Source organism: Hevea brasiliensis, chromosome 15 (genome assembly GCF_030052815.1).
Source record: "Hevea brasiliensis isolate MT/VB/25A 57/8 chromosome 15, ASM3005281v1, whole genome shotgun sequence".
NCBI classification, from domain to species: domain Eukaryota; kingdom Viridiplantae; phylum Streptophyta; class Magnoliopsida; order Malpighiales; family Euphorbiaceae; genus Hevea; species Hevea brasiliensis.
Genome location: NC_079507.1, coordinates 50,831,456 through 50,846,882, shown reverse-complemented (window position 1 = coordinate 50,846,882; position 15,427 = coordinate 50,831,456). Strand labels below are relative to the sequence as shown.

The 15,427-nt window shown below is 33.6% G+C and overlaps 1 protein-coding gene across 4 annotated transcripts; it reads right to left on the bottom strand.

Annotated features, from left to right (window-relative positions):
• Positions 1 to 2,899: 2,899 nt before the first annotated feature.
• LOC110660893 (AT-hook motif nuclear-localized protein 13) lies at positions 2,900 to 8,069 on the bottom strand. Of its 4 annotated transcripts, none has more exons than XM_058136079.1 (4): positions 7,395 to 8,069; positions 7,228 to 7,283; positions 5,237 to 5,368; positions 2,900 to 3,312 (listed from the first exon to the last, which is right to left on the bottom strand). In XM_058136079.1, the coding sequence occupies exons 1-4, from the start codon at positions 7,888 to 7,890 to the stop codon at positions 3,268 to 3,270; spliced, it is 729 nt and encodes a 242-aa protein (XP_057992062.1). In that variant the 5' UTR covers positions 7,891 to 8,069; the 3' UTR covers positions 2,900 to 3,267. The 4 variants fall into 4 exon arrangements, with proteins under 4 accessions (XP_057992062.1, XP_057992061.1, XP_021675027.2 ...); XM_058136078.1 differs by having other exon boundaries at positions 7,371 to 8,068; XM_021819335.2 differs by lacking the exon at positions 5,237 to 5,368 and having other exon boundaries at positions 2,900 to 3,384; positions 7,371 to 8,068.
• Between the last annotated feature and the right edge of the window lie 7,358 nt (positions 8,070 to 15,427).

Sequence of the window (15,427 nt, the reverse complement as noted above, 5' to 3'; positions counted from 1 at the left end):
ACAGAAAATCTAAATAATCTATCAATTCCTTAACAAATTCACAGTGATTAATTAAACTAATTACCTCACTGTGAATCGACTTTTGAAGCTGCAAAAATATCCAAGCATCCTCCCTTAGCCAAGTTTGTCGTGTATCATCCGTAGGTGGATCTTTAGTAAGGTGATCATCATTATCAATGCTATGCAAATAGACTCTAACAGTCTTACTCTACTCTAGGAAATTCGAACCATTAAGTTTGTGTTCCGTAACCTTAGTCTTCACCAAAATCACATCAGAAATAACATTCTTATTGTCTGCCATTTGTTGAGACAAAGAAAACTAACCGAAACGCTAATCCAAAGTGTTTACAGCAGCAAAATAACTCAAAATCACAAATCAAGCAAATACCGAAATAGGATCTGAGAGCCAAACCTCAAAAGTCCTTTGATAGTGTACTGGATCAGGCAACAACACATAGCGGTGGAATGAGGGAGTTGAGGCGACGCCGGCGACGTTGATCGAAGTCGAAACGGCCGGCCGGCAGCCAAGATCTCTCCTGAGCTAGGTGGCGAGAATAAATAGTCATCCTAGATAGATGACCTGCTCTGCTACCATGCAGAAAGAGATGATTCTCCTTAATTTCAATTAATCTATACATGGGTATATATATACAATTGATTCCTATAATTGTGTTCTACTAATTAGGAAGAAATCCTAAATAAGAAATCCTAAATAGGAATACAGAATACAGAATATACAGAGAAATAATACAGTGATTGACTTTCCATAACAAACGTATTTGATAACTCTCAATTTTTCACAATCATTAAGCCATTGGAGACCATATGGCTTTGGATGCAAAGTGGTAGGCAATCCTAATTTCTCAATCAATAAGCTACTAGCAACATTGTAGTAACTACCATTATCCACAATCACACTACATAGTTTCTCATTCAGCAAACATCTAGTATGAAAAATATTGTCCCTTTGCACCTCATCCCCATCACCCAAACTGACACTGTCCCTCATCCCCTAGCAACATTGCAGTAACTACTACTATCCACAATCACACTACGTATTCTCGATTGACACTGTCTTTTACAGTTTTGTCAAAGTCTCCACCCACTACAGATTAGCTCTGCACCCCACCCCACAGCACCCACCCAAACACAACCACACCCACACCACCCAACCACACCCACACCACCCAACCCCACCCAAACACAACCACACCCACACCACCATGTAGTTCTCTCTTCTTCTTCTTTTTTTTTTCTTTTTTTTTTGTGTGTGGGGGTGTGTGTGCGTGTGTGTGTGTGTGGAAATTGGGGTGGGGGGGGGGGGGGGGGGGCAGTAGGTACTGGGAGCCTGGGAGGCCCACTTGGCCTTGGGCTACACAAACAGGCCTCCCCCTCTCTAAACCCCACCCCAGAAAAATGTACCTAAAAAACAACATATTATCTGCTCAAGGATGAGTAGATAACACCCTATATACCCGTTTGTATATAAATTAGATGGCACAAATAGGTTACAAGAATAGGAATGGCAAAGCAAAGATTAAGCTATTCATTGCCCATATATATATATATATATATATATATATATATATCATCTTTTAAGAATCACTGAAGAAAATGGGGAAGAGGGAGAAAGGGGCACAAAAGCCATGCCCACCTTGCTACCATTGACACAGATAAAACCTAACAAAATGGTATTAAATTGCCATCTGTACAAAAGAAATTGTAGAAAAATGGCAGCCACTTTACAAATGACAAAGAAAATCTGTCATGCTTCTTTAAAGAAGAAGAGGAAGAAGATTTGTTAGTGTTCGAGATTCTCTAATAGCCCATTCTAGATGCCAAATCTACCTTAAGCAATACCATGATCACATGAAAAGAATCCCTCATCGCTTCAATTCTTTTGCATCAATTAAGCAATAAGACTAGTTCATCTCAGTTAAAATAGGCTAGTTCACAATACCACAATAACCGTACACATACCTCTTCCCAACAATTTTCATCAACATGCTTTTCTGCCTCCTGATCTTTTACCATAGCCTATATGAATAACCACTAGAGTAAAATGAAATTGTAACCTCAACAAGTGCATCTAAGTGTGCAATTTAGCTCAATTAGCCCAAACCTTAATAAACTCAACATCCCTTAAGCTATTCTGTTTAGTTCAACTTTTCATTTTACCCTCAACTACACATCATGTAAGGATGCTCGGTCATGATCACAAGTTTGACACTTCAAAGAAGTGGGAAAAAAATCTACAAAATTTTAGGAAATAAGGGAGTAGATACTTATACCAGAGTCAAAATAATTCCAAATAGTTGAAAGCCATTACCTCCAGAAATTCCATGGGAAGAATGAGAATGATAAATGTCCAATTATATGACTTGCATTTAAATATGAAAAGTGGAGATTTATATTCTTTTTTGCCAAAACCACTTCTAGAGAATTGTTTGATATAATATTTCTGAATAGCAACATAGCCATTCATCAAAAGAGTAGCATCTCATGAAAAGTTGCAGTTTAAGACTTAAATCAACAACTTCCAACTTCTATACCTCATCTTTTGAAAATTACAGAATTTCATTGTTCTGTGAAGATGTTATAGAACCTATTAACAAAAACTAAAAAGCTCTGAAAACGTATCATTCTTGGAAGATAAATTGGAAATTGTGAGTTCAATAATGGAGATAATCATATAATATCACTCTCACCAAAGAATATTCCTAAAAAAGTATGAGAGATGTTCTAAAAAAAAGTCGTAAATTTAGCATCTTTTCATGACTTAATCCCTTCCAAAATTTGAACCATGCTCGTACAAATTCAATATACATCATACTTGTCAAAAGCATAAGATGCCTTAAGGCGTACAAGGTAATTGGGACCTAAACACAAGCCACAGACATTAACCAAAGGGATGCCAGATACATTTATTAAAATGAATATAAAATATTTGGACATTGTTCCAATTTGTAAGTATTAATAATTGAATATAAAAATATTAAACAATTCATAATAACACATGGACACTACACAGGAAATAACAAATAAAAATAGTTCAGCATAGGCAATATGCATACTAGATTGCAAGGGAATAAAATAATAGATACATAAGTTGGTCTCAAGCTAGATTGGCAAGGCAAATTTCATGTGGATTAAAACGTGCAAAAGACATAGCACCAACAGTAAACAATGTTTGGAACATGCCCAAGCTGATGCTTCTTCCTCTTCATCCATTCCCCTTATGTTAGACCATTTATAATTTCTAACACATTAGAACTTCCCATATGCACTTGTCTTTGCCAGTGCTCCAGACACCTGAACGAGAGGGAAGGGAAAGTGGCAACTTCATTTTGCAATTAGAACACAAAATGACACCATGGCATTCACCTTGCAAAAAATTGGCGCTATACAATTGTATTTATTTATTGAAAAAGATTGTAACATCCAATAATTAAAAACAACCAGTAAGGCATAAGGTGAAAGCATCCAATGATGCAAGTAAAACCAACTAACAAAGAGTACCAAAAAAAAAATCCTTGATACCCTTCAGTGCAAGCCAAGACACTCGTTAAAGCATGCCTAGGTGCCTAGTGTAACTTAGTGATGGAGCCTGACCCAAGATCAAAAGAGATGATTGACCTTAGACCTAAGGAGCACCTTGAACAACTATGATGTCTATGCTCATGTTTATAAGAAAATAACTGCAATTTCCCATAGCCAAAGGAAATCATAGCAAAAAACTGCATGAACTTCTAAACTACTACGCATTTTAAAATCTATTTCGAGTCAAGGGACCTATGTAACCTTCAACCAAAAATCTAACCATCTACATCTTGGTGCTATATCCAAAGACTGCAAATATTACTGAGGAGAAAGAAAAATATTTGTGAAGCCAGTCTATGAACGCTAACAAACCCCAAAATTTGACACTTAAAATTAGGGCACACAATATATTATATATATGTAATTAAGGAATAAAGGTATCATGGAAATTTAAAATTAGATAATGCATCAGTTTATATGCTTTATAGCATTATACTAAATGATCTAAGCTACAAGAAACCAAACCTTAAAGAAACCTTTTGTAAACACCCCCCCCCCCCCCAAAAAAAAAAAAAAAAAAAAAAAAAAAAACTCTTTCAAATTTCACTCTCCCAAAAACAGAAAAGGAGATGAAGAATTTACTTTCTTATTTGTATGAGAATAAAGGAGAGAGGGTGCAATGGATAATGGTATTAATGTATAGATGGGGATAATGGTTCGAAGCCTGTTGTGCTTTTTTCAATTTTTTGACAAAACCTTTTAATTTTGGCAATTTTAGAATTCAAAAAGACAAACAAAATTTAAAAAATAATTAAAAGTTTTATATCTGATTAGAATATAAATTTTTTTTCCTTTCTCCAAAAAACCTCTCTATCTCCACAACAACACCCGCCGCCGCCGCCTCCCCCCCCCCAAAAAAAAAAAAAAAAAAAAAAACCCCAAAACCCCCAAAAAAACCACTCTTCATTCTCCTCTTATTCCTCTACTCCACATTCTCATTTCCACGCATCAATGATAAGAATGTCATTCTGACAAGTTAAAGTAGTAGTAAGGTTGTTAAGCAACTTTCACAGTGATAGAAAATAGGAAGAAAGAGAGAGGACAAGCCAAACAAGTGAAAGAGAAGAATAGCCAAAGCTAAACCTAGCCACTTTTGGCCATAATTTAAGGGCACTGAAGCTTGGGAAGTAAACCTCAATGCCAATTGGAACCTCAGCAGCCATTTCCCGACCATAAGTTTGCTAGAAATGATGGAAAAAGAGAGAGAGAGAGAGAGTGGAAAAGTTTGGTTTTGGAGATTTAGAGGCTCAAGTCAACCAATCTAGGCAGAGTATCAGCACATGGACAAGATGGACAGTGTTCACTAGTGAGAGGGAAGTTTAATGGTGTGGTATGCATCCTCAACTGACATTAATAGTGACAAGCAATAAATGAATTTTCCAAAAGTGAGAGCAGAGGTGGAAGAAGAGAGGAAGGGCAGGTTGGGATGAGATAAAGAGGGAGGAGGACAGGAAAAGTGAAAAAAAAATAATAATAATAAAATAAAAGCCATTGAAAATTCATTTTTATTCTAACAAGCAATAAGGTAATATTTTATTTTACTGGGCTGACTATAATTGCATCCATTCCCTAAATCATGCTAAAAATGCCAAAATAAAAAAATTAGGGTCATATCTTATACAATCATTTGAAGTACCACATATGTCATAGTACCACCAGACATTGCTGGCTGACGAAGCGTAACATTACAAATAGCACCATTCGCAGACAGAATACAAACTGTTCGCGGCCCTTGCTGTGAGAAAGCCATAATCTTTGATGCTATGTCCTGCATACATGGTTTGTACAACTTGAAACATGTAGTTTACCATATAAAGAAAGATAACTATACTCTAAATAACTGCAATAATTGAGAGTCAAAAGTCATCTACCTAGAAAATTTTTGCAAATCAATTAGAAGCATGATGTTGAATAAAAATAGGACTTAACTACATCACAAGCAATAATAGTTGTAGAATTCTTCAATTAAATGCTAATCATTTTTTTTTTAATCAATCCTGATAACTTTTTAAGACTTGCACTATTACTCTTGAACCGTTAAATAGTTAAGAATATTTCAACATTAGTAAAATCAGGCTGGCCTGCTAACTAATTCATTTGCTCGATTCATTCAACTGGTTAGACAAAATTTAAAAAATGAAAGAAAATAGAAAATATATACAAAAAAATAATATCTAATAGCTCTATAAGATTAAAAATGAAAAAAAATAAAATCAAATCAAACTAGAATGAACCAGTCACTAGTTCAACTCCCAATTGGACTGATCCAACTAGCTGATGATCATCAGATTTTCAGGACATGTCATCTTTGTTAATTCATTCCAAATGGATGCTACATTAAAATACATTTTTCCAAATCAATCTCATACTCAACAAAACTAACATTTTTAATGAAAGGCAAAAAAATAAATTTTTATTTTGTTAAAAAAGGACAACTTCTCTTCATTCTTTTTAAAAACAAAATAGAACTTCAGAAAGGGAGAGAAGATACACAAGTAAATGTTTGTTTTTTTATAATATCTTTTCAGAGAATGTAAATTTTTGTTGGGTGGAAAACAGAATGGGAAAAAGCACTACCATGTAGCGTCTACATTGAACAGGTTAAGAAAGATTCTTACCATTAAACACTTTGTTTGGGAGTTTTAGATAGTTTGGATTTGGAAGGGAAATGATGCATTGTCCATGGGATAGTAAAAGAATGGAAATGAGAAGGTAATTATTCTATGTTTGGATTTTACAAAAGATAAGAAAGAATTTTAATTAAGGATAAATAGTCTTATTAAAAACCATTAGTAATAATGGAGGGATGACTATTAATCCCTCAATTTTGAAAGGAAAACAAAATGAGATTTGAGAGAATTAATCCCTTACTATCGTCCCTTGTACAACCTCATTAAAACATCCAACAAGGACAATTATTATCCCATCCAATTTCCCTTTCCTATTCCCTCCTATTCCTCCATTCAAACAATGCATTAAGGGTTAAGAATTAAAAAGTATAATGAATTCATTGAAAAAATAAATTATCAGGACTTCATTGACGAATGCTATAAACCACTAGGATTCATGATGTAATTAACACAGCATAGAAAATGGTAAAAATATTTGAAGCAACACATGAAAAATAAAACCATTTCCAAAGTTGTGTATAGCTAATTTATGCCAAATGACTAAAAAATCTTAACCTTTCCAAGCATTATCAATTTTAGGCCAATCGGCAGATATTCAAAGTTCAAAAAAACTACGAGATTAAAAGCTAACACTTATCAGCTAACCTCCATTAAATGAACAATACCCTCTAAATCCTCAACACTTTGTAAATCTAAATTAAACAACTTCAATAATTGCATGTCCAATGCAAACTTCAAATATTTGGCCATTTCAACATTCCCTACTTTGGAGAATTGGCATTTTATGCTTATGATTTTTTATGCTTATGATTTTGCATTATCATAAAATTCCATGGGATGCATAATACTCTGTTAGTTACCCTAACAACTTGAATAGCCACAATAATGCCAAACTTTCTACTCTTCTTTATTTTTCAATTATTTTATAAAAATTTCGTACTTTCCTTTAAAACTCTTGACTAATTGCAATTAACTCAACATAATGAAAAAGACATACCTCCCCTGCTTTCACTGTAATCACATGAGGTGTAAATCCAACTCCTCCAACCCCTCCTGTGGAATAACAAGTATGCACAGATGAATTAAATAATCAAAAGAAAATATTGCTCAAAAAAATATATGCAAAAAAAAAAAAAATACCTAATGCATCAAGTTGCCTCTTGCCTGACCCTGGCGGTCTCCCTCTATTCCGCTTAGAAGGAGGCTCAGAGGCCACGCCAGGGGTGCCACCTCCAGGATCAGCATGGACCAACGAGTTCGGCGGAGATGGAATCGGGGTTGGCGACACCCCCAAGGCAATGTTGCCATCTGGGGTGTACTTTCTGGGCCTCCCCCTCTTCTTCTTCGCTGGCTCCATACTAAACCTCATCCCTGTGGAAGAAGGAGGTGACGATCCATCAAAACTACCATCGGAAGAAGGCGACTTGGACCGTGGGGGAGGCGGGCCCACTGAATTAAAGGGGAAACCAGCTGCAGCAGTGGGAGGGATGTTCGGGTTGATCATACCCATAGCGGGATGACCAGCAGCGGTGCTGTTGGTGTAGGAAGAGGGAGGACCACCAAGTAACATGTTTGGTTGCGTCTGGTGGTGTTGTTGATGTTGTTGTGGATGCCGTTGTATTTGCGATGGCAGTGGTGGCTGCTTTTCTCTGGAGTCCATTATCTAGTTTCTTTCCCCGTTTGGCAAACTGAGAATGGTTGTTGCAAATAGTGTTTGGAAGTCGGAAAATGGGAAGGAAAATTGAGGAAGAAAGAAAGAGTTTGAGTTATGTAGAGCTAGTAGCATTAGTCATGGAACCTACCACTTTGAAGTGACAGAGTTTGTGAAAAGCAGAAAGACCTATAAAGTATGTCCAAAATGGAAATTGAGAAGTGCAAATTACAATACCATGATTTTTTTTTTTTTTTTTATGATTAGAATGCTATGAATTAAATTATGCCAAAAATTATAAATTAATCTTTCTTAATTTTTAATATGAAATAAATTAATTTTTTATGTTTAATTTCATCAATAAATAGTTTCTCTATTTAAATTTATCTAATTCATTATTATTATAGATTAAATAATTAAAATACCCTTAACGGTTATTTTAATTTGAATCAATTATATATTCTAAATTTTATTTTATTAATAAAATAATTTGTCTATTTAAAATTTATATTATATAATTATATGTTTGATATAATAAACATACTAACTTCATCTATTTTTATTTGTTGTATTTAAATTTTTTCTAAAATTATCTATTATATTTAAAAAATAAAAAGTATTAATTATTTTTTTAATTTTATTTTTTATCTTTACTAAATACAATAATAAATATTTGTATAATAAATAATTAAGTAAAATATAAAATAATTTAATTAATTATTAAAATATTTTTATAAAAATAAAGTTATTCAATTATTTTCTTAATTATCATTTAATATCTAAATACAATAAATAAAAATATATAGTAATAATAGTTTTTTATTAACATATCCATTATGTATTTTGTTTTAAATTTTTTAAAAATGATTATTGTGCAGGCAGGATGAGAGACCTTTCCCTGCCTCAAATCTAATAATACACCTCAATAATAATATATTATTTTTATTAAAATTTTAATTTATTTATACATATTTAAATATTATTATTTTAACAATATATATATATATATATATATATATATATATATATATATATATATATATTATTAAGATTAGGTTTAAACTTATATTTATAACTTATAATTTATTTTTTTATAATTAAATTTATATTTTGCAATGATATATTAAAATAAAAATAAAAATTTCCACATGAAAACCTATGTATATATATATTATTTAAATAATAAAATATGGTTCTCACATGTTAATATATGTGGATGGAAGAAATATATGTTTTTTTAGCTTTAAAGGATACATTCATTCATAAAGAACCGATATATCTTTTAGCTTTAAATAACCAGTTTCTTCATAAATAATCAACACATCATTTGACTTTAAAAAACACATCTTTTCTTAAGAAACCAACACATCTTTACTTAAAGACACATTTTTTTTTTTTTTAAAACAATAATGGTTATAGGATCAAACTTTCAGTAACATGAAATGTCCATAATACCCTTAAACAGTTTTGGAGGCAAAGTAAGAGAATTTTCCCTCCATTAGAGTCTCTTCCCTCCTTCTTGTAACGTCCTCACTTTAAGTAGTCCATACGTTCTACTGTTCCGAGGACTAACGTCTGTTCGGACAGTCAGGATGTCTGGAACTACACTTAAACTAGAGTGAAGAGATATAAATTGATTGAATAAAGACCAAGAAAAATTAAGGAAAAATAAAAGAAGTGAAATGCCAATAGGTTAAAGGAGCCGAGGTCCCCGCGATGGGTAACCTTACTGGAAGCAGTTATGGGTCCAGTTGTCAATCCCAGACTCATGGGGAAACCTGTGAGATAAATATTTGGGATTTAATGGAAGGATATTATGAGGTTTAAATGATAATAAAAATGTCAACGAGATACAAGAAAATTTATGCTGATTGATAAAGACAATTACAACTCGATGAATACAATGAAGAACATTTTAGTCATTTTACCCTCAGTGTTGAATCTTGACCTAAATATCAATCAAAATGAGAGAGAATAAAACCTTAAAAATAAAATTTAAAATCATGAATTTGTGTAATGGAAAAGAGAAAATAAAGAAAAGAAAATTTAAATGTATTTATGACCTAAGCATGATGCCACAATGACCTAATGAAAATCTTAAACCAATTAAATCTACGCATACATACATACATACATACATACATACATACATACATACATACATACATATATATATATATATATATATATATATATATATATATATATATATATATATATATATATATATATATAAAAGAGAGACAAACCAAATTAAATCATTCTTATCATTTTGCTACATCTTCTTCTTCTTCTTCTCAAAGTTGGCCAAATCACCATTATTAAGGAGCTTCCACCATTTTCAACTCCTTCTAGCTTAATTTCCTAGCAAATCCTACCACAAAAACCCCTAGATCACTTCATTAAAAATTAATCCTGCACCTTGAGGAAGTCTTAGGCAGCCAAGAATTGAATAAAACTTGAAGTTTAGCAAGTCAAGATTGGTCACAAGTGAGGTTAGTGCAATATATAAGTTCCTTCCTTCTCTAAGTATTGTTAGCATGTTAAACTAAGTTAAAATTCCATGAAATTAAAAAGAATACAATGAATAAATGGAACCCTAAATTTCGGCAGCCATAGGAAAGATGGGGGTTTGATGAATTGATGAACATAATTATGTTTACTAGTGTTGATTTACAAGTAGATATGAGTAGCATGTTGATTTACATGTGTTATGCATGAGTTGAGAATTTGAAGTTAGGGTTTTGACCCAAAATTTAGGGCTTTGTGAATTGATGCTTAATTAATGTTGTTGAGGTTGATTTTTGACTATTTGAAGTGCAATGAATGTGATTGAAGTTTGGTAGTTGGGTGGAATTAAGACTGAGAGTGTTAAATTTCTATGCAAGGAATTGTGGACCCAGAGTCCAGTGTGGTTTTGAAGCCATAAGTAGAGCCACATTGCTCCAATTGGTGTGAGGCCAATTAGAGATGAAACTTAGGACAAAATGCCACGTTTTTCATGTGGAGGTCCTACCTAGAAACTGAATCTAACATGACCTAAAATTGGCTTGAATCTCAGTGATCACATGCTGGACTTGAAAAAATGACCATATGAACAGTAAATGTTCAAATGGGCATAACTCACTCTAGGAAGGTCAGAATGACCTGATTCTTGAATCATTGGAAAGGTTAGACGTAGGAGCATATTTTTCATGAGGGACACAGAGCCCAATTCTAACTTTAACCCAACCAATTTGCTAGAACAATTTAGGTCAACAACTTTGACTAGAACCAAAACTGCCCTGAAATTCTGGACTTGGACCTACTTGACCAATTTTGGCAAAAATGCTATAACTTGGTTCACAAAACTGTAAATGTAGTAAAACCAAAGCCAAAATTTCCATAAGACCTAGAGTTACAATTTTTGTGTTTTGACCAAAATCCAGAACCTAATGGAACTTTGACAAATTGTTAGCAAAATTCAGTATTCCAAATCCTGAAATTGAACTAAATAACTACTTGACTCCAAAATAGTATTTATACCATATCTCCCATTAGGAAACTCTAATTGGGATCAGCTAAACTATTCTAGAAACTTAAGAAATAGGACTCCAACTTTGATTGAGAAACTTTTCTCAAATTTTGAGTGTAAGGACCCTAAAATGGGAATAAAAAACATTGACCTGAACCTGAAATCCTGAAGGCACAGGATTCAGGAGTCTAGGTCAGTCAATTGGCTATAACTCACCCTACTTAACTTGAAAATTTGTGATTCTTGAATTTGAGTCACCTTAAGACATAGGGTAACAACTCATATGAAGGACATTAGGCCTAAAAATGACTGTAGCATGCTCAAATAACTAGACAAAGTTTGACTCCAGAACTGCCTTGTTCTGGAACCAGAAAGGGTTAATAAACTAGTCTTAGAAAATTGACCATAACTTGAGTTCTAAAACTCCAAATGACATGATTCAAAAAAGAAAACAGAGATAAGACATAGAGGAACAACTTCCATGAAGGAAGTGTGGCCAAACAGTGGCTACATTTTGACCAATTTGCTAGGTGAAGTTAAGACACCAATTCTGGGCCTAAAGAAAGGTTCATGAAATGATTTGTTATATGGTAAGGAATTAACCTAAATGATTTGCTAAACATAAAAATGACATAAATATATATGTGGGACTTATATTCCCATTACAAATGGAATGAATGGTACCAATGAATAGTACTAATGAATAGTAACCTTGAATAGTGCATAAAATAACATAATGCTATTAAATTGCCCAATGTATACATAAACTTATGTATATAGCTTAGATCAATTGGTATACCAATTAGGGACTACAAATAGCAGTACTGCTCACATGAATGATCATTGATGGACAATATCTATCTAATATGATTGTTCTACAGGCTTTATGCCTACCCGTTGGCCATTGTGCCTGATATGATTTCTGGCTTTATGCCTGCCCGTTGGCATTGTGCCTGACATGACAAATGTATACATGATAGACATACGGATGTCTAACTAGTATACTCTTGTGTATCTATTCTTTATAGTCTGTTATAGGTTACTTGGGCACTGATATGAACTTAATAAGACTGAATATGGAATAAGTAAACAGAAAAGATCCTAATAAATTTATTTGCTCCCAAAGTTCAGTAAACATGTAAATGACTCAAAATTAATGAAATCCACATTTTTATAAAATTATACAGGAAATAATTATTTTTAATTAGTTAGTTTAATTCTACTTTAATTTATGCACCACTAAGTGTTATGCTTAGCACGTTGTTTTTTCCATTGCGTAGGTACTGGAGACCAGCAATAGCCGCAGCAGCAGCAGTAGTGCCCACATAGGGATTTGATCAGATCTGCCATAGTGTGGGAGTCACCTCAGTAGTCTATTTTTGGTAAGGCCTATGTGTATTTAGATTTTGTACTTTTTGTTCATTGTACATAAGTAAAAGATGTAATTTATTTTGGGATTGTATAATGAATTGTAATTATTATACATTATTTTATATGAATGAAATGAAATATATTATTCAAAATTTATATGAGCAATGATAATATGATATGATATGATGCATGGAAAAATGGTATGACATATGAAACTGTTTTAAATAGGTGAATAGTAAAACTCGCCAAATGCTAATAAAACAAATGAGACCCTGTCCGAGTCTCCACAAAAAATAATTTTTGATAAAAAAAATTTTCAACACATGAAATAATACTAATAAATGTAATTTAAATTTATAATGTATACGACAAAACAAGATAGGGTACTCTGGCACCGAATGTGGCACACATTGCTCAGCTACACTGTAGACGGGTAAGGAGCATCATAATTTTGCTTTATGGTTATTGTTTTTTGGAGCAAACATCATTATTATGATGTTTACATTTATGATAAATCTATTGAATGAAAAATTATACACACTTTAATTCTAATGGAAGAAACACATTAAATAAAAATATTGAGTTTTCTCTAGCCATCTCTAAATTTCCTTTCTCCATCAATGGAAGCTCCTTTCTGCAATGGGAGTCATAGAAACAACAATGAAGGTGAAAATGCTTCTGTATGGATGAATAACACATGTCTTGAAGATCAAACTGAGAGGCTAAACAATACAAGTCATTGTCGCAATGGGATTTTGCGGTCGCCCGGACGATCACTCACCGAAGTGGGAAAGAGTGAGGAGTCGCCACCTTAGTTTTGAGGGAAACTAAAGAAAACCATTTGAGAAGTTAAATTAAAAATGAAACCACTTCAAAACAGAGATTCTAAGTTCGGGGTCCGTAAACGGGTGGGGAAGGTGTTAGGCACCCCACCTCGTCCCTTAATAAGGGTAAGTAGATTTAATTCTGCGTCCTTTACAAATTAGTTAGAAGGGCTTAGGCGGCAATGTTAATCCTTTTGGTAGAAGGAATGTTTGATTTTTCACTAAATTTGGATCACCCAGATACATAAGTAAATGAGACAACCTTAGTGAACGGGTGTGAGAATCGGATAAGAACTCTCCTCCGATTTTTTTTAAGTTGTTCATTAAAATTTTGAGGGGAGACCGGATAAGAACCCTCCTCCGGTCTCTTTTAAGTTATTTATTTGAAGTTTTGAGGATGAGACCGGATAAGAACTCTCCTCCGATCTCTTTCAGATGTTTATTAAAATTTGAGGTTGAGACCGGATAAGAACTCTCCTCCGATCTCTTTCAGATGTTTATTAAAATTTGAGGTTGAGACCGGATAAGAACTCTCCTCCGATCCCTATTTAATGTTTATTAAAATTTTGAAGGGAGACCGGATAAGAATCCTCCTCCGATCTCTTTTAAGTTATTTATTAAAATTTTGGGAGGAGACCGGATAAGAACCCTCATCCGATCTCCTTTAGAGTTATTTATTAAAATTTTGAGAGGAGACCGGATAAGAACCCTCCTCCGATCTCCTTTAGAGTTATTCGTTAATGTTTTGAGTTGAGACCGGATAAGAACTCTCTTAGATCCCTACTTAATGTTTATCAAAATTTTGAAGGAGACAGGATAAGAACCCTCCTCCGATCTCCTTTAAGAGTTGACTTAAAACTTTTAGGCAAGGATAGGATAAGGACTCTTGAGCCCCTTCTATTTTGATGAGTCTCGGACTAAGACTTTTCCGACCTTTTAAAATTTAACCACACTACGGTCTTAAGAACCTAAAACTAAAATTCGACCTTCAAAAATGCGGGGATAAGGTTTATGGATATCCTGTGGCTGAACGGGGAACACTAGACTTGATTCACTGACCTTTTCAGGTAGTCGTTTTACCAAAATCTATTAAAGAACGATCCACTCTGGATAGTTTACTTTGGTCTTATTCAATTTCATGACATCTTTATCGAAATTCTGTTTACGTCGGACAAATAGTTCGGCTATCTTCTCGACGTGTTATTCGAGTCCTCTTTTAAAGGAGACCTCTAAGTTGCAACTACCTCGTTTACCCAACCATTTACATACTACAAAGAGTTAGAAAACTGGTTTTCAGAAATGACGGAGATCAATAAAATGAACTGATCACTAAAAAATGATTTGAGAGTGACTTTCTTTGGGATTGCTTGTGCAGAAATGGTCTAGATGTAAGAAGAACAAGGAAAATGCGGGAAATAAACGTAGACGCTTAATAAAACAGTAACATGAACTCTTATAACAATATTTTCTCTTGGGTTCTCTTGTACAAAATACCCTTGAAGAAAGTTGCAGATGTATGAAGAACAAAGGAAGTGCAGGAAACAAACGTAAGCAGTAGTGTGAACTCTTACCTGTGAGGAGCCAAATATATTGAAATAACTGTGAAGTGGTAAATAGTGATGGCGGATTGATCAGCCTGAGAGTTGATGTCTGTCGTGAAACCGAGAGATGCTTTAGCTAAAAGGTAACCGGGTAAGAACCAGGTGAAAGGAAGTTGAGCTTGAGCAGGAGGAAAGGAAAGCGAGAGATGATGAGAGTATGACCGGATAATGAACAAATGGAAATGTAGAGTTCCAATATTCAAAATCTTTTCAAGAAAACACTCCAGAAAACTAGT